Below are 24,344 nucleotides of genomic sequence, written 5' to 3' on the forward strand. Positions count from 1 at the left end.
TTATTTATATAATTAAATAAATGAATTTTACTAAATATTTATTAATTAAATTTAAATAATTTAAGAATAACTTGCATATTTATAACCATGATTATGAGGTTCCTCATTTAAATTAAACTAAATCTATTAACGATAACTGTATATTTAACATAAATCATAAAAAAACTGTAAATTTAACGAAGTTATGCATTTAATTATATTTTATAACTGGTAAATTTTATTAATTAAGTCAATCATAGCATTTAATGTTCCATTGATTATGTATATTTTTTTTTATAATTTAGACATTTGTAAATGAATGATCTAATAATAAACAGTATTTATAATTTTTAGATCATTTATTTACAAATGAAGTATTAATTAATGAAAGAGGTACAATGAAGTATTAATTAATTTTTAGACCATATTCTTAATTTACTTATTAGAACTTTTAATTTATCAGTTCAGTTGATACAAATTTTCATTTCCAATAAGGTGTAAGTTTATCATACATGCAGTGGGTGGCTGTATATCCTGTCTCGTGTGAATGGGTGTTCCTTTCTAAGGTTCTGTATGAATAAATTTTTCCATCAAAACACTTATAGAACAAAAATAAAAAAGTAAAATAAATTAAACTTTTTATATAAATTAAAATCAACTTATATACTGTCTTAACTTTATATGAAAATTATTTTCATTTAACTTTCTAAAAGTTTAAGTGAATAAGTTAATTTTTGCTCATAGAGAAACTTAATGTATTTTACCTTTTATTTGCTTCTCTTATAAATGCATATGCTGGAGAAATTTATTCAAACAAAACTTTAAAGCAAACGCAGCACATCCATTTTTGGAATTTGGAATCGGGCAAATTTCTATTAGAAACAAGTTGCAGTTGAAACATGAAAATGACATGGGAAATTATAAACCTCAATAGTAAACAAGAAGCATAACGAGGATGACAGATATTGCTTGTTTGGACACATTCAAATAAATGATTCAAGGAAACTCCTGCCTTTGATTTTTCAGACAAGGAGCGGCTTATAGTACTCCAATCGATCCATAAGATAATGGTACACAATAAATCAAAGCCATAGCCATCATCATGCCACTGAAACTTAATAGTTTGAGTGGAATGGTTTGTATTTCTTAAGGTCAAGCAAGACTCCTGCCACTGAGCCAACAGCAGCAACAACTGATACTATGAGGCAGGCCATGCTAAATATTTTGAGACTAATCCATCTGTTACTCCATTTTGGTATCTTCTTCTGTGAAATATACATCTCCACAGGAAAGTAAACTGTTAATGGCCAAAATCCCAATGCCCCAATCACTCCAACAATGTCATTGAAGAATGGAAGCAACATTGATATCACAGTTGTTAGGACAACAAACACTGTCCTCAAAACTAATCTAAACACCTTTAGTTTGTATGGGGAGAAACCAGGAATTGGAATCTTGAACTCCCTGTTAAAGTTGGGCCATCTTTGTGTTACCTCTTTCTCCACAAAGGCAAAGATGGGTTGGGAAAACACTTGGTATGCTCCCACAAGGTGAATTACTATAGCAGCATTTGCAATGTCTATAAGCCAATATGGGTTATAGAAGCCAAAGCCAGTGAGCAGATTCCCAGGTGCAGCATCTCCAAAAGCAGCATACCCCATGCAGCCACAGAGCATGTAAAATGTTGTGGTCACTGCAATACTTATCAATGTGGCCTTCTTCATTGTTTCTGCTTCAGATGGTGGAGATTTTATGGTGTCCTGTAGTCAGAAAAATATTAAATTTTGGCTAGCTTACTATATGATAAATCATAATCTTCTTTTCTTAATGTTAAACTATTCATTTCATCTCTATATTTGTCTTCATTTTAAGTTTTAGTTTTTATACGAAAAAAATAGTGAGTTTTAGTTCCTACGCATGCTTATAAGTTTTGGTACTTGCTGAGAATATCAATTTATTTTTGACGGTATAAAACTACTATAAAACGTACTGATAAACTGCCACAAAAAACTGTGTAGGGTCTAAAAGTTATCGACTATAACTTAAAAGGAGAACTATAAAAATCAAATGAATATTTTAACCTTTTTTGAATTAACTAATTCTTAGTTTTGGAAGGGTATACCTGAATTTCTATGAGAACCACAGCATACGAATAGGCAAAGGCTATGTCACCAAGAGCTTGGGAAGTCCTCCATATTTTTTGGGTCTCTGACACTGGTCCAATGCTGACTCCAGTGAGGCCACCCTTGAAGGGACCCGTTTCTGTTCATGAACCAACCAAATTTTCAGCCTATATGATGCAATGTAGCCATAAATGTAGGAGTGCATTTTGAATATAACCTGCAACTTTGGCAATTCCAAGAGAGAGACCAATTATGGAATAGGTGAAAGACATGATTGCAGCAACTGTTGAGAGCCACCATATTTGATCAAAATCGGGAATTTGAGAAAGAAACATTTCGGTTGCGCCAAAAATTATCATGTATAGGTTGCTTGGCATGTGACATGGGTTTTTGCCCCCAGATTTATGGAAACAGTTTGACCTTTTGATTGCCCTGTCAATCAAAATCAACGAAACAGAATCAAACCCATTAATGATCATCAAACTATATACTACTAATTTTGATCATTAGATAGTATACGCACAGTTAATATGGGAATGCGTTTTTTTAAAGTATTTGTGTAGTTTTTAGGTAACTAATTTTGATCAAAATCAAAATTCAAAATAAAAGTGTGCGGAAAATGAGATAAGCTCAATTATGATTAAATGATTTAAAATAACACTGACATAAAATGATGCTGGCGTAGACTACAAGTAATGCCATTCAATTATAAAGTTTAAATCTGAACTTACCTCATGCTAATAGAAGCGGCAATTGTGTATCCTATTACAATTCCCAATAGATTCAGGTACTGAAATATTCCACAGAACGTAACATTGGCTCCACCTACAAAATACATTATATTGCGAGTTATTCTATACATGTGTTGGGGACAGATCTAGACATTGTGATCCAATTTTTTTTTAAAAAACACTTGATAAAAGAGATATATGATAAGGTTAGTTTGGACAATATATCCACATATACGGTTTATAGGTAAAGAAAATATATGATAAAATAAAACAGATTTTATTCCTAAGTTAATATATATCAACTTATGCTCTTTACATTTTTTAAAGAAAAGTCAAATGAATTGAGAAGGCTTTTATAATAAATGCAAGCGCATTAGTTTATTTTAACTTACAAAAAAAGTTTGATTGATCTTACCTTCTTATTTTCATTCATATCAGTATTTATTAAAAAAATTATTTAAACTAAGCTATTATTTATAAATCATATGAAATTTGTATGATTTTCTACCTTCTCAAACTTTTTAATTCTCCAGTTGGGTTTAATTGTTGTTACGTTAAAATTACCGCATGCACCTCCCAATTTCCAAAGAGTATCATAGACATTAAATGAGCTTGACTTAGCAAAAGTAGTTAAAAACATGAATTAACTTAAACATATAAAAAATGATAAATTCATTTAATATTATCCCAGCAGGTTTAGTTGGATATATGCGAAGTATTGAAATAAACCTAGATGTGTCCTGTGTAAGTGTAACAAACAAAAATCATCAATTTAAGATGCTCATGATTTGCGGATATATGAAGGATCAAATTGTTAGACTACGTGGCATACTATTAGCGAGGAGATTTATCATAGTACAGAATAAAAATTAAATCGTATTGTCTAGGAAAAACTCCCTTTTCTTTTTTGGTAATAGAAAGACAAAGACCATGTGCATGAGTTGAATCCCTTTGACAAGTGGGATCTTCTTTAGCAGTCATAATCTCTTATATATTCTAAGGTGATAATGACCTTATCATTAGTATCACAGAAACATACAGTTACTAATGTTTAATTGATCATTGTTACCAAGAAGTAACCAAAGAGAATAAGAACACGACAGTTGGACCAGCAATCCAACCTAGCTGAGCTATGGCCCAAGCACCCCTGATCCTATCACTGCTGCTTGCTGTCCAAACATTTCCTGCATAGACCATTTCATCATATTATATATTTACATGCACATCTTCTGCTATTTCCTTGGATTTTGAGACGTCTGTGCGTCCCAAAAACATAAAATAAAACAAGAGAAGAGATAGAAACTCTGATGTTTGATATTCAAATAGTGGAACTCTTATACTACAAAGTTAAACTTTAGAGTATAATTTAAAGGTATTTATTGTTAATCTCAATAAACTCAAACTTGGACGGTGGTATAAAAACTCTTTACACAGTTTACACCGTCAATAAATATACTAATCTAAATTTTATACATTATTAGTGTAAATTTTTTTTATAACAAATTAAAAATTAGTTTAGTATGATTTTTAAAATAATTATTATAAAAATTACCGTAAAAAAATTATAATTAGATAACAGTATTAAAATGCTTTTTACCGTGCCAATTCATTCTAACTAAATTTTATATTGTATGGTTCATATGAAACAGAGTTGTGCACTATTCTGTAATATTGTAAGTAAAAGTGGAAACAGCTAAAATGAATTTTTTGCACCAGTTCGTTTGAGACGGCCATCATCATCATAGCATTTGGAGTTATTCTGTGAGTGCGAAGGCAGATCATCTTCGATGCCAAAAACTTGAAGGTTGGTTGTGGCTGCAGGGTTCTCAGGCATCTTAATTTGGTGAAATGTCAGAAATGAAACTGATATTAAAGCAGAGAAAATATGTGTGGGAAACTGTTGATGATAATATATAATAGTTCTCCTTGTTTATAGTAGTAAAGAAATCACACACAATATTACAAGACACAAGACACGAAGAAAGAGAGCAAACTTGGTACAAAAGTACGCTTTGTTATGGGGAGAAATGGGGTATTTATAGAAATGAAACTTCGAAAGTTGAAAGGGATTTAGATATATGCCAAGAAAAGCTCATTTAATTATGTTGTTTAAAATTTAAGAATTCTTTCATAAAACTATTGTTTAAGAATAATTAATGGGAAAATTGGATAATAGTAGTATTTAAAATTTAGTTAATAAGTTGGTTTTATTTTTATAAAAGAAATAGTTATATTACTTTTATTAAATGAAATTATATTCCTTTTCCGTTTTGCCATTTGAATGCTATATATGCGAGTAATTTACTTATATTATTTTTTATTGATAAATGTTAATAATTAATTTGTTGTCAGTGCAAGTAAAAATTTTATGTTAGAAGAAATCAAATCAATCTATTTTGTAATTTTTACGCTTAGATAGATTATCTATTAGTCTTCAACCTTATTAGTTGGTATCACTTTTAGCCAAATATCGACCATTAACTTAATAAAAATAGTATCTTTTATTTCATCATTTTTTCTTAACAAAAATTATTTATGATTTTTTTAAAATATGTTGTAAAAATTATATAACTTTGCAACAAATTAAAAGAGAAAACACAAATCGTTGAAGAGGAATTTACTTTATTAGTTGCATTTCCATCGTGACTTTATTCCACGTTTGTACTCTAACGAAATAGATAAAAATCACACAATCCCTTCTATTTGACTCTTTGATTCCTTTAATATTAAAAGTTATTACAACAAATTCCAAAGAGTATCCCGTTCAAGCTTTGAAGAGTATTACACTTTGTATCAATTGATTTACTATAATACTATGAATGTATGATGGATGCAATAAAAGATTCTATAGGTGACAAAACTGTCGTATCTATGAAATATTTGTAGATGAAATAGTGTCGAGGGAGATATGAAGAGGATTCCCACCTTCCTCCTCAAACAAAACCAAACTGTTTCCAATGTCTTTGAGGAACGACCGAGGCACGTGATACCTATGAATGTAATAAAAATAAAAACCATCATTAGCACGCAAAAGCTACTTTACAGAATTGAGTTTTGTGAAGATAGAATTTCAGAATTGAGTTTCATGTAACTTACAGCGTTTGTGAAGGCTGGCCTTTGGAATCATGGAACGAGATCCAATAACGACCAATGCTTTCCCCATTCACCCAAGCTTGACCTTTTCCCATGGACTCAAGGTTCAACGCAACAGGCTCATCACCCTTGGGTGAATCAAATGCCGTCTACAGTATGATCATCACTCTATATTAATTTCAGGTAAAGAAAAATGGTGCCATTTGGATCGCATAAACAGCAACTACCTTATACCAAGTGAGTGTTTGATTGCAAGTATTCCCTAGTGGACTCCATTGAATAGAACTGTTACTTTTTTCTTCGTATATTTCTAATTGCTCTCCCAGTAATCCAACCTGTAATAACGTACGTACATGACACCAATGTCCTACTGTCCAATTAAATCTATACAACCTAACAGATTTGCAGTAATTAAATGTTCTTGAGAATAATATGGTTTAGTTCCACGAGGAAAACACATATATAATATTTAATTATATAAAAACTCATCATAATACAAGAGCAAAGCGGACCTGATATCCCCATGTAGAATTGGTCAAATCGTAGGACTCTTCACTGCACTGAATTTCCACTGCAGTTAAGCCAGCAAATCTTCGTTCAAGAAATGCTCCTGCATCCTTTTGATTAGAAAAGAAAATCAGTTTTTCCTTTGATATCGAAAGTAATTAAGGTGTTAACTATAAGGAAAGATGATAGTAATAAATAAGTAAAAGCTGTGCTATAGATAGATATAGCTAGATACATTACCGGGAGTCCAACCATAACACTTAGAATAGATATATTATTTGTCCCTTCATTTAGCTTTAGGGGGACCTGTGTGGTGAATGACTTCACATCGTGACTCCCATGTGCTCCTCCTACCAGAGTTAATCAACATATAAGGCCACTTTCTTCATAATTATATTTGTATATTAACTAGGTATATTTGGATGATATCAGTATTCAGCCATTTTTTTCATTTAATCATCTTTTCTTTGTTTATGTTGAACAAGCAAATAATAAACAAAAGGAAAATTACCATCTAAACAACCTAGATTCTCTTTCACTCTTTATTTTATTTTTTTCCCTTCTTATTTTTTATTACTCTTTGTCTCTGACCTTCGTTAAAGGGTTCAATTTTCAGTTATGCCTTTTGAGATATATATATATATGATGATTCTAATTTACCTAGGTATGTGCCATCTGCAAAAGCATGGGTAACATGAGCGGCAGACTGAGCAGTGAGTTTTGATTCACTGCAAGATAAATTATGTTCAAACCTGTTCACAAAATCAATTAGTTTCGTAATTCGTTAGTACCAAGTTTATGAATTACACCATCAGTGATGTGAATATGTGATTCGATAGATAAAAAGGCATGTCAGATATATTTGAACCCTTATGTCAGATAAGTGAATGTATTTGTGTATAACTAACCTAAGAGTATACCAAAGGTAATCTGATTTGTCTTTGGTTACGTTCATTTGCTCAAGTAATGAGTTTGATATTAATGTAGTCTGGTCAAAGTTAGGGATGACATCCTGAAATTGCTCCCATTTATCCGCTGAGCTGAAAGTTTGTATTGTACTTGTCATTCTTCTGTTGCTCTTTGTATTTACCTATGCATGAATGTAAATAAAAGAGTAAAGTTAATCAAAAAATTAATCACTAGAGTTATTTATAATCATCAAGCATACACGCTTTACTTAATAATTCTGACAAGGTGTTAACTTACAGTTGCTGTATTGAAAGTCACATTTTGACAATCTGGTAAAATGCTAATTGATTTTGAAGGCAATTCGTATGATCTGTTGCGGAATTGGACGGTGAACATTTTCACATGATCATTGTTTACAAGGAAAGCAACACATTTTCCTTCTTCTTCAAAAACATAGCCCTGATTGAATTGAAACCAAAGTCCAAATGTAGAGTTGAAATGCAATTAATTAGTGAAAATAAACATCTAAATTAAGAGGGAATGAAAGTACTCACCTCCTGTAGTTGACCTAAAGAGAAATTGCTCTGCTTTCCTTCCAATAAAGTGGTAGAACAAGACTTGATAGCTGCATGCAACTCCTTGAGATGTCCCCACTTGGGTTGCCTTAACAGACCTAATGCAAAAATTTAAAAATAAAAATTTAGACAAGCAAAAGTAGATATATGCATAGAGGAGTTAAATCCAATTATTAAAACCAATTGGGCTCAACCTCTCTATACTGATATACACTTTTGTTATGAGAATTATAATTATCCAGCAATGTGGATGTAGAGGTAGGAGAATAATTAATGTTCTATACTCACCATATTCATCAAGTGGAGCTTGATCATAATAAGATGTTATAACATAAGAAGAACTCGTTCTCCCCAAGTTAGTTCCACCATGATACTAAGTTTGCAACAACAAAAAAAATATGTAACTTAGAGGTTATTCTAGCAACAGAGAGGAGTGGAGAGGGATCCTATTAAGTCAAGAGAGTTGAATATGTTAATATTGATACCATATAGTAGTTGACATAGCTTCCATTTTTTCTTGCAATAAAAAGAGTGACGTGGAATGCAATGTCTTCGGCAGACCTTATGTATGGTTCACCTCCATAAACTTGATAGCTTCAAGAGAGAGAGAGAGAAAAAAACGATTAGCTGGGATATATGATAAATAAAAAGCCTTTTATTAGAATCAATGAATCGTACAAAGAAGTCCAATTCTCTGTCCAAAATGCAGGCTTATTGGGGGAGTTTGGTCCTGTAAAAGTTTCTCCACATCTCATCCCGTTGCATGTATTAATCTGCATAAAAAAGCAAAACTCAAAGGCTGCCAACTAATTACTGAAAAATCTTCTAAGCCATTGGCAGTCTAATAAATATTTAATGAAAAAAATTAGACTAAGAAATTGTTTTGTCAAAGAAAAAAAATAATTTAAAATAAAAATGTCTAATAAATTATGAAATAATCGAATATTATTTTTTGAAAATTATTTTTTTAATATTTTGCTTTAAAAAATTTAAATAAAAAGTGCTAAATTGGTGACAATTAAAAGTTGGGCTGAATGGGACTGACCAGTGGATCAGGAGCGTCAGTTTGCTTGCACATAAGCCACGGTACGCCAGTCTTGAGGCCCACTGCCATTTCTGCAGCCCACTGAACATACCGCGATCCGTCTTCTCCAAATGCTTTTTCCACGTTTTGATATTCATTCTCAATCTTTATTTTTCCATGTTTACGATTTAATGAAAAACAACAACAACATATTTTAGTAAACCACATGGTTCAAAAATCAAAATCACTCATTCGGCAGGAATCATACCTGTGACAATATAATTGGGCCTCCTTGAGAAGCATATAAACCCTCTGACTGCATCATGCTCACTATTTTCGTCGTAAAGTTTTGCATGTAGAGCTACACATTGAAATGCATAAGTTATAAATAAATATAAAAAAGGATTCATTTTTTATTTTTTTATTTCAAACGTACAAAATGTATTTGTTTTGTGTACAATGATAATAATAAATTTTGAATATAAGATTTTGTGCAAACTACTCATATTTCTTACGACTAGGATGATTTTAGTGGGTAGTTTCACAAAATCAATGGAATTTTGTACGAGTAATGCTATATTCTCTTATGAATTCTCTAATTTTATAAAGAAAACATTAAATAAAAAGTAAATGTATTTAATATCTCTAAAATGTAAAACCTATTCAATATTTATGATATAAAAAAAATAGAAGGATTAATAGAAAAAATATAATAAGTGAGTTTAGAATTATTTATTTTGTAATTACCTTGAAGGGTTGATTGTCAGTTCGGTATACAATGGCGGGAACATCATGCAACCAAAATGGGAATCCCCTACAAGTAATAATAAACAGTGAGAAAGAAAAGGAAGAGAGAAGATTGAAGGGAAATAAATTAAATTACCCGTATGTCCATTCACTTTCGATATAAGGTCCAATCCTGAGGCACACATATAATCCTTGAACTTGTATTTCCTTTATGAATCTCACCAAGTCATATCTGCCGCTGAAATCATACTGCCATATGTATTTACTTTGCATGTACAGCTTAAATTAATCTCATTTCCCTTTTATTATTTCCACACTCAAGTCAGTTAACTTCTTTACTACAAGTGAAAATAAGTCAATTTTATTTAATAAAAAATTATAAGTATTAATGTTTGGACACATGTGATGAAGAAAAAAACCTGTCCAAATTGAGGCTCGTGTAGATTCCAAAACACATATGTCTGAATCACGTCCAGTCCTCCTTCTTTTGCTTTCGATATCAACGCTGGCCACATCTGCAAATAATGGTTTTATCAAAATTCCTCAAAGTTCTCTCTTCTTTGTCTTTCTCTTCCGCTCTTTTCTGTCTAAATAATTGATAGTATTATGCTTACATCTTCATTGTATTCCAATAATTTTCATAATTCGATTATGTACCTAATACAGCTGTTTATGCCAGCTAGACTTTGTTCTTAGTGCATAATTAACTATACATTTTCATAAACAAGTTTCCAAAAATGTGGCTTTGGCATTAACGTAAGCCAAGTACCAAACAAAACACATGATAAAACCAGTTGTTTAAGGCCGTCTTATCAGGAATCAAGCCTCCATTAATTCACCGTCTGAACTATTGGACATATATTCATAAAAGCAGGAAAAGTCTGAAATGTACCTACCGATCACCGATCAACCAAATATATACTACTATCTTGTAAGAAAAGCAATCTTAAAACCTATTTATGTTCAACTAACAGCTTCAGCTTTTTATGACATTGTATTAAAGTTTCCACTTATGTAAGTTTAATTCTTACTGCTTACTACTGTTACTGTCATTCTTCTAATAAAAAGTTATATTTCAGCACAAAAGTGAGTTTGTTTGTTTTTTTGTTATCAGCCAACCAATATTAATCGATCATTTTTGTTAAAATATTGATAGAAGATTAGAATAAAGAGTCTCTCTCTCCTTTTTTCCTTCCATCCTTAATTATAAACTTCTTTCAAACTCAGAATTTTTTAGTAAACTGGGGTGTTTTTGAGAAAATTGGCTTCAGGACACTTCCAACCCTCGCACATACATACATAATATAGAAGATGAATGAATTGCATATTAGGGGGATTGAATGAAATGCCGTAGATGAAGAGGAAATTAAAGGCATGATTACAATTACCTGAGGAGTGCTGCGAGGATAGTGAATGGAACCGGAGAAGAGTATTTTCCTCTGGCCATCGATGATAAGGGATCTCCCATCATATGTGACCTCTGCCATTGCTAATGTCCAAGACCCTAGCAGCAGAATCACCAAAGCCACCCAATTTTCCTTCTCTGATGACGTCATGACGACTATTCTCTAAGAGACAAGAGAAGAGACTTGGTTTTGCAAGTACTTCTCTTCTCTGAACCTGTCAGGCATATATATATATAGATACATATATGTATATACATATATGTATTTATAGTAATATTGTTTATATGTAACAAATTATGCGACAGCTTCAAAATCATTGATGGGGTGCCAGTGAGTGACATTATGAAAGTATATGACTTCACAGAAATTAAAGTATACTTTATACAAAGTATTTTTTCGCACCCTCTTGCACAATCAACATATATTTCTGTTAGTTGTGTATTTTTTCACTCCTCTCTTACACAATAAAAATATGTTTATGTTTCATTAATTTTTTATGAAATAAATTTATAATTAATTGTAGATATAATCTATCCTTTTTAAACCAATCAAATTGATGATGATATAAATTATCACTTTTTAAATTAAAATTAAATTAATTAAGATACAATTTATCTTTTTAATAGTAATTATTAATTAGTATCATATAAATTATCTTTTTTAATTAAAATTGAATTAATCATGATAAAAAAATTCATTATAAAAATAATCAAATTAATTATTATACAATTTTTTCATTAATAGTAAATAAATTAATTGTGATATTAATTTGTATCATAATTAATATTTAATTTTAATTGAACTATATTAAAAGAATGAACTATTTCATAATTAAATTTTATATATATATATATATATATATATATATATATATATATATATATATATATATATATATATATCAACAGAGGAAAAATGAGGTGCAAGGAGTGAGAGGAAGGGGAAGGCAAAGAGGTGTAGGAAACAGGGGAGGGAAAGGGGTGTTGCTAGGTGCACCGAGTGTTATTGCTGGTACACCCAACATCACTTAAAAATACTAGAAATGCTCCTTCGATGTTTCGTTGTGCGGATCAAGTTGATCCATAAAAGACTCGTGGATCAACTTGATCTGCGAAAGTCTCCTGCAGACTAAGTTAATCCGTGTAAGACTCGCGGACCAAACGCGGATCAAGTTGATCTGCGAGTCTTACACGGATCAACTTGATCCGCAAGTTTTCCACAAATCAACTTGATCCGCAGGCGACTGAATTTTTTAAAAAAGTTTAACTTAATTTTAAATGACATTTGTAATATTAGTTTAACATTTCTAATTTACTTACTTCCATTCATAATATGTCGATGAATTTCGAATGAATTTGTTATAAATTTCGGATCAAGTAATTTAAACATAATTGGAAAAATAACACTAATATTATTAATCAAAACAACTTAAAATATACAAATGTTAAGTCAAATACATCGTCAAAAACTAATGATATATAAAGTGTGAATAAACTATTGTTGATCCATGCGCCGTCTACGTCGAGACCTCACATACACATTGCGGTCTTCTGTGACACCCCTGGCAATCCTGAGGCATTTTTGGATGACCTCTTCATGTGTCGATGTGTCGGGCGCATTTAGATGTTGCTCCAAAGCCTCTGTGATTGCATGGCAAACCTCCTGTTAAATAGAAAACAAACGAATTATATAAATTAGTATTAAAATAATTGAAGTAAATGACATACATCTAACCAAATAGTAACACTTACCACTGCATGTCTGGGCTTGTCCGCATCAGGATCTGTATGTGTCGATGTCGGTGTTGCCTCATGAGGGATATGACTGGGCTGCGTCGCATATGCATCTCGAGAAGGGATCCGTCTGTGGTGCAGTCATGAATGGATGCGATATAATGAAGAACCAGTCTATGTAGTTAGGCGCACACTGACCTGGCACAACACATAGATCACCTACTGCCACCAGATGGTCTGAGTAGTGCGTCCACGTATCATCCACATCATCATATGACACCCATGAATGGACAGGGTGTGCAGGAATGCATTGGACGTAGCCGAATTGGCGCATAACCCTTTCCGGTCTGTATCTGACAACAACAGGCCCCCAGCGGAGCTGTCTCGAGAAGCACGAAATCGGATGAAAGTCCTACACAGGTCGGTGCTCCACATATGGCATCCAACAAACATCTAGGATCCTCAGATGATGCAGGCGCTGCCTGTACGTCGTTGTAGATACCTTCTTCACAGTCTTCTTTATCGCAATCCATCGACACGCACGTGGTGACACCTTGTCGTAGTTCGAATTAGCATTGCACTCCGCAACTGACGAAAAGTGCTCGTATATCCAACACTACAGGGTTTACACGAAAAACATACATGTTAATTAAATATACATTCATTAAAATATTGTTGTAATTAAATTATGAAATACATGTTAATTACTTGTAACAAGGTGATGTAACCAGCAAGTTGTCGGCTAGTGCTGAGATTGACATCATTAAGCTGATCGTACATATGGATGAGGCCAACAGCTCCCCATGCATACCACCCAGCAAGATTGAGGTCACGCAGGACCTCTAAGTGTACGACATGAACATGGGTTACACTCTTATTTGCAAAAAGAGTGCAACCCAAAAGATGCAGAACATAAGTGCGAGCGGCAACTATCCAGTGCTGTGTCTGACATCTACACTGGTATACGTCTCGCAGCCACTGCAGGCGTATGTATGGTCCACCACATTGGCCTGTCTTGGCCATGGCCACCTCTGCTGAGACCATCAGTAACTCAACCAACAATAGCACCGCCTCGTCGGTGCGCAGAGGCTGGAAGTCATGGAATTCGCCAACGATCGGCAGATGGAGAAGAGACGCGACATCGTCCAGCGTGATCGAAGCATCCCCCACAGGAAGATGGAAACTAGAAGTCTCCCAGTGCCACCTCTCGACAAAGGAGGATATAAGTCCCCGATCGTCGGTGTCTATCGAGCACGCGATCAAAGGACTTAATCTTGTCCCAGCAACCATGTCCTCAATTGTAGGAACAAGCCTGCCCAAGTTATGCACCTTCCTTTCATGGGAGGATAACTTCAAATCAGGACGTTCCTAAATTGAAGTACAAAGGAACACACAATTTGTTCAAATAGCGTCAATCAGTAACCAAAAACTCAATATAAAAGAATACTTAACAGACTTGAATATATAAATACCTGTCCAAACCATACGTTGGCTGCAACATGGTCAGCATACTCCGTAAGCACTGTTGGGTCCTTGGGTCCACCCGGAAATCCCTCAGGCTCATCTACAGCATCATGTGCACCAATATCCTATGCGTCAGTCTCTAGACCGATGTCCTGTGCGTCAGCATCTACCATGGGTGCACCGGTATCCTCTGGTACCGCAGCCGAGTCCGCAGGTATCGTAGGCACATGATCATCAACAATGACAGGTACCCGTCGCCTGCGTGCCGATGCCGTCGGCCTTCGACGCTGGGGAGCACCGTCAGAATCATCACTATCCCCTCTTCTCCCCAGACCCCTGGTAACAACCCTACCTAACGCAAACCTAATCCTCTAGTCTTAACCTTGATTTGCAAATCTCTACCACAAACGTATTTGAGTGTTTTTTTTGTTTTTAATTTCTCAGTTAGGATTTTGATTATAGGTTGCTTTGAAGGAAAAATAAAGTAATCCATGTACATGTACACTTTTAAGAACAAAGAGGTAGAAGGTATCATGTCACTAGGGTATGTGTACATGTACACTTCCGAGAACTCAGTGGGCTCTCTTGCATTGAATCCAGTGTCCCTTTTTTAAGTTCAAACAAGGGATGTAGGAATGCTCTAGAAAGTCATTAAAAGGGATTATAGGGTTCAAATTTTTTAAGCATCCTTTTAGGATTCTAATGAGTCACTAAACTTGATCAAAACTTAATAGTTTGTGTTCAAGGTAAAGCTACAACTATTAGTTTGTGTTCCTATTTTCAATTGCATATTCACTACCATACGGGACATAAATAAAGTAATAAACCACTAAAACCTTCGAAATATAAATTCACACCAAACAAAATATCTTAAACAAACCCATGTTTCCGCATCATACCTCATGCTTTAGTTAAACAAACCCATCTTAAACAAAATATAAATCTCATAAATTAATACAAAGCAAAAAATTTTGTTAAACATTATAATTTCAATTTTTAAAAACTAAAAAAATTTACGCGAATCAACTTGATCTGCATGTTTCGTGCGTCGCATAACTCAAACATGGATCATGTTTTTTAAGGTTGTGGATCATCTATACACAACAAAGAAGACGAACCAATGGAAGCACGAAACCAACAACACTGGAAGCCTACCATCATCTAAGATGCGGGTAATGCCTACAAACTACCAACTACACTAAACAAACAACAATGGAAGCACGAAAGCAAAAGGCACAAAACGCTTACCTCGACGGAGAAGCACCAACAAAGAAGAAGAACGAAAGCACCACCACGACGCCGTCAACAATGGTGAACAACACCACCACCACTTCGCCAGAAGCAACAACACCCAGTGGTCGCAAAAGCAGCAAAGCGCAAGAGAAGACGAGAGGAACGCGGAAGAAGATGAACTGAGCTCGCGGAACAGAAGAACAGGAACACGGAAAAGAAGAGGAATAGGCGTTGGGTGCACAAATTTTTAAAAAAAACCACAGGGGTATTTACGTATTTTCACATAAACTGTTGGGTGCACCTAGCAACAGCCTAGGGAAAAGTGTCATCTTGTATGTTTCTGAAAAAATAACGGGGTGAGAATAGCAACTCCCTCGTGGTTTTCAGCATAATATGGGCCAACTCAATCTTCAATAGGTGCTAGCCCGTTAACTAAGATGAGTCCTAGCCTAGTTGAAGCTTTGTCTATTATATATTTGTCCTTTAGTGCACAAGGCAGTGGGAAGGATGAAGAAGCTTCCCAGACGGTGCCAAACATACTACTAGACGACAAAAGGTTCATATCCCTTTGGACCTCTTGCCTCTTTCTACATCCAACTAGGTTTACCATTGACAAAGATGTTTCTTAACTATGCTCATTTTTTATACATATATTTAAAAATTGAGTACGATATCAACTCATTTATAATACTCAATCAATTAATTATGTTCATTAAACTAGTATATCTTTATTTAATTTAAACAAATAATTTATTAGATTCGGACCACTAAATAGACGGCGGCGAGCATGTATCATGATTATGTATGGAGCAAAAGGAGCTAGAAAACTTGGTGATCAAGTATAGACGTAAGTAGATTCCATTTCATAATATTGTGACCAAAGGAAAATTTCAAGGACCAAAAGATGGAGAAAATCTTTTTCAAATCATATCCATAAGCAGACAAACTAGCACGAGGGCTTGATTCTTAACAAAAATCATTATTATTTTAAGTCAACAGTTAGTAGAAATTCTAACGCAAATCAAGTGTTCACACTGAGTCTCGCACATACTCTAAATTTAATTACTTTTATTGAATTAGATAAAATATACCTTTAGTCTATCAAAATATTTCTATAATCAGATTAATTAGTCCCTATAAAAATTTAATATATTTTTAGTTTTTATATTTTAATATAAACATATGGTTAAAATCTCTGATAAAGAATTAAAAGTACATGACTTTTGATAAATAGAGGAATTAAATATTAATAAATTATTGTTTGTTTGATTAACGGTGTGTGGTTTGCTAAGAAAAGAAACTTTACTAATAAACAAATAAATGTTGCTAATTTAATTGGAAAAAAAGAAAAGGGAAGAGGATAGCAAGTAGATTGACCAAAGGGGAACCAAAAAGGTTTGAAATTTGACAAAATCAGAATCCCAAGGGCCAAAACATGAAATTATGATTCCTATAAAATTGGTTGTATGGGAAAGGACTTGTCGACGAGGTAACATCCGGGTAGATTCCATATTAGACCAAAGTCCTTATCCACGTTCGCCTAGGATCACCAACCACGTCACATGGAACTAGGTTTCACATTCATTTTCTAATCCCCTAGATGAGAATGTTCTCGAAAAATTAAATTATGCATATTAGTAGTATATACCAAATGCATGCAACTCTGAATAATTTATCCAATGTTTTTGACCTCGTACCTGTTACTAGTATCATACTATCATTATTAAAAGCAAGAGGATGGCCTAAAATTTGAGTGTGGATCATTTTACTGTTTAGTACGGAAAGAGGAGTATCATTTAATCTTTGTGTGTATTTTTTTTTACATACGCACACCTAAAATTTGTGTGTGCACATTGCTGCCTTAATTTGTGTGCTGTGCCATGTTTTAGCCATCGGAGAAGTAAGTTAATTTATCGAATGAGCCTCTGACACACACGGTCACACCTAATGGTCAAAGAAAGGCAGTATTCAATTTAAGTAATCAGTGTTTCAGGGGAAGAATATTCGTCCCAGTTTTAAAGTAATCATATATACTATTAGTACTTTATTAGAGTGTGTTTTTGGTACAGTTATTAGGCTGTGTCAAACTGGCTCTCTGATTGTTTTTAAGAAACTTTAAACATTTGGTATCTCACATTAATTTTTAAAATTCATTCCCAAATAAAAAAAATCACATTCAAGCGTACCTACTATTCTACTGTACCTAACTACTGCTCGTGCCGGCTTTGTTTTGCTGTCTGTTCTTGGGATTGTTGAATCTGACTGCCATTGATCACTAGGAAAAAAAAAAGAAAAGAGATCAATTGTAAGGGCTATATAAGGACTCCTCGTAGAAAATTCTTGTTCCATTGCTATATTGTAGTAGAATTTCTTTGTATGTCTGTGATATAAGTATATTATATATTTTTTCATTTTTCAAAGTAAGCAGCAATGAAATGAAAATGTAATGCAAGGTTTCGTCTTCGTGAAAAAGGCTTTTTTTTTGCTTTAAAATTAAACTTGCCTTTATGATGTTCTCTCACGTGTATTTTGGAATGGTGCTGCCTAGCATGGCCCTAATGTTTGGCAGCTTGAAAATAACATGTGTCTGAAGCAAATGACATTATGGGAAAAGCAAAAACGATGTTGAAAGAAAACAACTAAGCAAATAAACGCTCAAAACACAAAACAGGTGCTACGTAGTGCGCGTACTTTCCAAAGGCGAAGACACGGTTATTATATTTCACCAAAAAAAGAGACATGGATATTATAAAGTAGTGGTTCTTTATCTTATTGGATGGGAGGGCAACTTTTCTTTTATAGACAAATTATATTTCAGCCTTTGGGATTGTTAACTTTTTTCATTTTTATGGCTTGGGGATCTGTATCTATAGAAAACCTGAGATATAGTAAGCAGTTTATGTGGAAGGGTTCTGATTCTTTCAAAGTGAGTCGCTCACTTTTGAAGAAGAAAAAAAAACATTATCTCATTCGGTGATAAGAAAATCAATGGTCAATATTACGTATATATACATCACAAATCATGCATATGTTAAATATCAACACTTTATTTTTTTCATCAACAATCGAGATTATATACTATATCCTTATTATAGAGGAGTCAAATCTTTAAATATGTTTGGTTTTGTTATTTAATTAATATTAAAATTTCACCTTTATAATCTATACCATTACCAACCTTCAAATGCAAAAATTTTATTACGTGAATTATTGAGTAGAAACTTCAATTCTAATTAAAGAGTAATCGCAAAAAAACACTTAAAGAACTGCAACTTAGTTTTTCTGCAGTCAAACTTGGATAGTTTTGAGATCGTTGAAAACTGAGAAGGAAGATGCATGAGATCTGCCAGCTAAATACAGAATATTTGATGTATATCCAATACTGCATCAACTTACATTGACTTTACCCTTTGAATCACAACTCGGTAATTAGAATGTAACACCAATACAACAATAAATACCCTTTATCCTTATCTTGATGGACCTCTATACCTGTTCCAATATACTGATATAGTAATAGTAGTATACACAAGACTGTATTCACAAATCACAAGTAAACATAAATTGGTATTCAATAGTACTATCACCCTGCTCTATAAACTGCAGGACAACATGCATAATGATACCGTCCTTATGCATGCCTGAACTATGCATATTTTATGATCAAATACTGACATCTCCGGATTTTGGAATACGGCTGCAATCTGCAGGTCCCCAACCAATCAACTGCTTCTCATTTTCAAACACCATCACTTTGTCTTGCATGGATATGTCTGCATAAACAATAAATACCAAGATTTACATAGTGCAGAGTTTACACAACATTTCGACGAAAACTGCTGAAGAAGTTAGGAATTAACGAATCGTAATATCCATTATCTAAAATGGGAACTAGAAGAAAAGATATAGTAACAACACAACAAAATTCCTACCTCCAATTAGATTCAGTTCCTCCAACCCTACTTCAGAGCCATTTAGAATGCCCAGACAAACATTTCCCAGGTTCTGGCAAGAACGTACAGTTTGTTGGCATTCAGACATGAAATGCATCCATTAAATATGATAGCAGCAAAAAATGTCAACAAACATAGAAGATATTGATAGGTTAGAGTGTAGAACTCACAGATATTATCAGATAAGCTTCAGGAAGGATCTCAAATTGGGCTTTAGTTCTTCCACCATTGGTGAAACCAAGTGCCACAGGCTTGAAGTATTTCCTGACTTCACGTAGGCTTGTGAAAGGTCTTTTACCGTGCCAGCAGAGAGGTAAAGTCTGATCATCAGGTGCTACTTTTAAGGGCTTTCCACTTAATTCCTTCTTCAGCTACATTTGGGAAATTGAACAAATCTTAAATAACCTTCCATTATTTTCTGGCACAAAAGTATAAAATAAAATCCTTTCTTCTCCAATAAAATCATTTTACTTTTAGTTACTTAGAATCAGCCTCAAGGGTATACCATATACATTAGCAAAACCATTACTTAAGTTAAAGTACTTTCTATTCATTTATTTTTTCTTTTTACAATTTGAATCTTAATGATGAAACTGGCATGATCTTATAGAAAAAATGCCTCATGCTTAAGGAAATACTTCAAATATGAGAATATAGTGAAAATTGTTTTAACTGACCCAAGAAAGTAGTGCTTGGTAAGCATGAGAATTGAAGTAAGTGTAAGAACTTCCAGTGTCAAAAACAGCAGTCAGACTTCCAACCCCAGTTTTCCTTCCTCCAAAAACAAGTTCAGCTGGCCCTGCAGAGTAATGTTTTCTGACACAAAGCACAGAGAACTTTGAATCATTAAGAACACGTGGAAAATGTAAAAATGGGCATCTGATTTCTTCAGGTGTACTTACGAATCTACAGATGAAATTGGAGTCCAAGTCACTCGAGCAGAATCATATGCATTCCCAAAGAAGATATACCCTCCTCCTTGTGCACTCAAACAATGTCCAATCACATTTCGTACCAAGCCCTGACTATTCAACTGGGATATCAAGCTGGCCTTTCCCCTTCCAAGGCCAAGTAATCCATCTAAGGGATGGTAAGAAGAAGGAGAAAATACTTGATCATATCCACATCTGTAGAAAGGTATAAAAAAGAGAGGTGTATTAGATAACTATTAAGAATTTCTTAACAAAAATACAAAGTGACACAAATTATAATCACCCGGGGATGTAAAGATGACATGATCAAGCATATTCCGATCACACAACATTGGAGTGTTCTTCTGAAATTTTTCTAGGCAATACTTAAAGCATATTATATAAAGATAATATATCCAATTTCTCAGGATTTCTGGACTTCATAAGAAATTTGTAAGATTAAAAAGAAAAACAATTTTACTTATCCCTGAATGGGAAACATATACCATGAAAAACACAATTGATCTGGTATTAATTATTTTTAATCTCTCAATTGTAGTATGCATAACAATCAACACACAAATTAACCAGTTTCATAGACTTGAGTAAGCAGCCACAAGGGTCCATTCTGAAGTTCTCACTTTCAGTGCTCGTGTATTTCAACCTAATTCACTTGTACAAATCATTCTAACCTGTATTGGTACTTACTAATTGCTGTTGCAGTTAAGATACGCAAACAACTTTGCTGAGTATTTTATCTCAAGGCCTTTTCTAAAAGCAAGCTTGCAGAAATGATAATACATCAAGAAACCATTCATAGACAAATAAAGTAAAAATGGCTGAGAGGTGGTGAAGCAAAGCTTGGACTTGGAGAGTAAACAAACCCGAGTGCCATCCGAACTTTAAGTTGGACTCCATTGGTGAAGTTGAGAAGGTAGACATCATTGAGAAGCACGCCAAAGGTCGAGTACTGATCTGCATAATTAATTTCATAGTCACATTGATCAGGGTGTTCACAGTTGTAGTCCTCAGTTGGCTGCAAGGATGCACAAAGGGGATCCCTGCAGGGTACAAAGTCATTGCTGGGCCTGTAGAGTGGATGGGGTGTCTGAAAAATAATAAGCAATAAATTAAATTCAAACAGACAAACATTAAATGTATCTCTATTCTCTCACTGCATCTGTAAGAAAGGATGAGCTTGTCAATCTCATAAGGTTTTGGTTGGCACTTCAAATTGGTGGTTGGCCTATTAAGATTCTAAAAGGAAATAACTTTAGGGGGATTTTCTTTTCATATAGGTTATAGGTAGTGAAATATTACCTCAGAGCAATGAGTACAAGGGGCATCACATTGGAGCCATGTGAGATCACTACCCGTGTCCACATCAAGAAAATAAGGCCTTGCTGGCTGACCGATATTAAGAGTAACATTATAGAACCTGTAAACATTGAAAATTGAAATAAACTGATTTATATTAGAATACTAACTTCCTTCACACCATCAATATCAAAAGACGTTTCACTTTAATTAAAAAAGAAATTATACATTATAAATGTCCTCAAAAGATTGCTTTTTGTTGGGAACAAATAACTAAAGTTGTTTTTGCTATATTCTTATGGAAAAGTTTTGAAGCTATGTACATACCCAACAGGATAAACGTTGCCATAAAGAGGGAGCACAATAGAGGAGCCAGCAGGGTTCAAAAGCCTTGACCGTGATGACGTGGCTTCACTTGGGAGAATCGAGTTCCTTCCACTTTTGTGTTTGTTACCACCAAACCAAGCAGAACAAGAAGACATGTTGAACAACACCATCACTGCAACCACCATCACCACTTTCCCCATCTTCATCTTTTTTTATTCCCTCTCTCTCTATCCAACCAAATTCTTGTTTCTTTTATTGTTTTATTTATTATTTGAATGTATGAATGAACAAAAGAAATAGAAGAGTGAAGGGGTTGAGTTTAAATCAAAATACTTGATTCTTGTTGAAAGTGTTGGTTTTGTTCATGGGAATTGCTTTGGCTTCTCTAGTTGGTGGGAATAAAAGTGACAACCTTGTATTGGGTTTAGGAAGGAAGAAAAGACAGAAGAACCTCGGCATTGGAAGTGGGATTGCTTCTCATGCTTTGACTTCTGGTTCCTTTCTTCCTCGTAAAGAATATCACAATCCACAACCCTTCAGAGTAGTTGAAAGAAAAAAAAAATGGAAGAGAGGGTGGAATTGGAAGCAGTGTACGAGTGTGTTAGTTCAGCTTTTGTGAGACTCTTCGTTAGCTTCTTGGAAACTTCTTCCTTTCCTCCTTCCAACACTGCAACCAAAATACTATTGTTAAATTTTAGTTTTGGCACGTTTTTCTTGAATTACAGGATTCGTTGATTTTTAAAATAATTTATTATATATGATAAATTTATTAATTTTTTTAAATAATTCAAATAATAATATATAATTAAATAATTATATAAAACTGATCTACATTAGTATATAAACATTAAGCTCATATTATTTGTATTTTCTATGTTTTTATTTATAAGACTTAAGTTATTATTTTTTATAAGTCTCAATTTATAACATTTTTTATATTAATTATTTTTTTACTAAAAATATTCTAGTGAAAGAAAAGAAAAAATATATTAATAAATAATTAAAAGAGAAATAAATATTAATGAGAAGGATAATTTTTAAAAAAATTATAAATTTAAAATAAATTTATTATTATCAATTAAATTAATTATTTTTTTAATTCTAATAAATTAAATAATTGGATCTTATATATTCAAACAAGTACTAGTATCGTCAAATTTATGCGGTTTCATAATCACTATGGAAAAATAGTATACGGCAATAAAAGCACTGTAAATTTGTAGGCCCTAAGCGATGGGGTTGGGCCCATGAGGAATTACAAAATGACAAATCGAAAATTGCCTTATATAATGACGAATAGTTAATTTCTAATTTAAGACTTAAATATTTTTTTATTAAGTTAACTTTTTTTATTTTTGGTCTGTGTGAATTTATTTTTTAATTGAAATTATTCAGTAAAAAAATAACTTGTAATTATTTTTTTGTGGGCCCGCAGACCCCGAATGCACGACTTAATTTTTGAAAATACTAACAGATAATATAAAATCCAACGTATTTGGGGTCTGCGTTGCTAATCCAAATTAAAAGCACTTGTACAGTCAGAATAATACAAAACGACTTAGAATTTGGATTTCTTTTAATTTCACCACATTTATATAAAATTAATCCTTATTGAGAATTTAAATCCTTCATTATAGAATTGTTTTCAACTTTACTTAATTATAATTCACATTTTTTAATAATTAAGAAAAATGGTTTGTACGGTTATATATTACAAGAGAAAAAAGTTACACAATAACTGTGTACATAATCATTCAATTACGATTTATTATATATAATAAATTTATTGACTTTTAAAATAATTAATTTAAAATATTTTAAACATTAATTTATGATTTTCTGATAATATAAAATTATTTAATACATAAGCATTAAACTCATATTTTAAAGTTAGATTAAATTAATTTTAATTTTTAAATATAACTAAAATATACATTTAAATTAATCTCAGACATAAATGTACATTAAAGTAATGTTGTTTGATTTATATAGTCGGTCTAATATTGTAAAGAAAAAGAATTTCTTGTCGCATGCATGTTTTAAACGTCCCCCATAAAGTTTTTCATAAAAGAGAATATGTAAGCAAGGGGGGTTTAGCTTAGTAGTTGGTTAAATCGTGTGGGCGAGTGTTATTGTAAAATTTTTAATAATATGTTCAATTCTTACGATAAAAAAAAAAAAAAAAAAAAATTCTAGAAGATGCAAGTTGTATTTCGACTTACTTTTTTTTAGGTATAATCTTGATATGATTACCGAAACTTCAATTTTAATGGGAGAAAGATGAAACAATAAAAAAAATTACACCAAATTTT

At 33.0% G+C, this 24,344-nt stretch overlaps 3 protein-coding genes and 1 pseudogene across 4 annotated transcripts; all 4 read right to left on the bottom strand.

Moving 5' to 3' along the window:
• Positions 1-1,094: 1,094 nt before the first annotated feature.
• Positions 1,095-4,667, bottom strand: LOC114424705 (annotated as a pseudogene).
• Positions 4,668-5,514: 847 nt separating this feature from the next.
• Positions 5,515-11,308, bottom strand: LOC114424288 (beta-galactosidase 6-like). 2 transcript variants are annotated; one of them, XM_028391127.1, is made up of 18 exons: positions 11,077-11,308; positions 10,108-10,203; positions 9,825-9,937; positions 9,689-9,755; positions 9,210-9,302; positions 8,963-9,106; positions 8,596-8,690; positions 8,403-8,511; positions 8,206-8,290; positions 7,897-8,015; positions 7,640-7,801; positions 7,342-7,523; positions 7,094-7,185; positions 6,674-6,783; positions 6,439-6,543; positions 6,154-6,261; positions 5,930-6,075; positions 5,515-5,823 (listed from the first exon to the last, which is right to left on the bottom strand). In XM_028391127.1, the coding sequence occupies exons 1-18, from the start codon at positions 11,242-11,244 to the stop codon at positions 5,703-5,705; spliced, it is 2,115 nt and encodes a 704-aa protein (XP_028246928.1). In that variant the 5' UTR covers positions 11,245-11,308; the 3' UTR covers positions 5,515-5,702. The 2 variants fall into 2 exon arrangements, with proteins under 2 accessions (XP_028246928.1, XP_028246929.1); XM_028391128.1 differs by having other exon boundaries at positions 9,825-9,926; positions 11,077-11,209.
• A 1,280-nt stretch (positions 11,309-12,588) lies between these two features.
• LOC114424706 (protein MAIN-LIKE 1-like) lies at positions 12,589-15,175 on the bottom strand. Its single transcript, XM_028391556.1, has 8 exons — positions 15,172-15,175; positions 14,473-14,643; positions 14,300-14,391; positions 13,536-14,195; positions 13,330-13,443; positions 13,026-13,206; positions 12,846-12,877; positions 12,589-12,756 (listed from the first exon to the last, which is right to left on the bottom strand). The coding sequence occupies exons 1-8, from the start codon at positions 15,173-15,175 to the stop codon at positions 12,589-12,591; spliced, it is 1,422 nt and encodes a 473-aa protein (XP_028247357.1).
• A 3,670-nt stretch (positions 15,176-18,845) lies between these two features.
• LOC114420930 (aspartic proteinase Asp1-like) lies at positions 18,846-22,682 on the bottom strand. Its single transcript, XM_028386642.1, has 8 exons — positions 22,033-22,682; positions 21,709-21,826; positions 21,273-21,496; positions 20,380-20,604; positions 20,155-20,293; positions 19,648-19,848; positions 19,457-19,529; positions 18,846-19,297 (listed from the first exon to the last, which is right to left on the bottom strand). Exons 1-8 carry the CDS (start codon positions 22,236-22,238, stop codon positions 19,188-19,190), a joined length of 1,296 nt encoding a protein of 431 aa, XP_028242443.1. The 5' UTR covers positions 22,239-22,682; the 3' UTR covers positions 18,846-19,187.
• Positions 22,683-24,344: the final 1,662 nt, after the last annotated feature.

Source organism: Glycine soja, chromosome 8 (assembly GCF_004193775.1).
Source record: "Glycine soja cultivar W05 chromosome 8, ASM419377v2, whole genome shotgun sequence".
Taxonomy (NCBI): Eukaryota; Viridiplantae; Streptophyta; class Magnoliopsida; order Fabales; family Fabaceae; genus Glycine; species Glycine soja.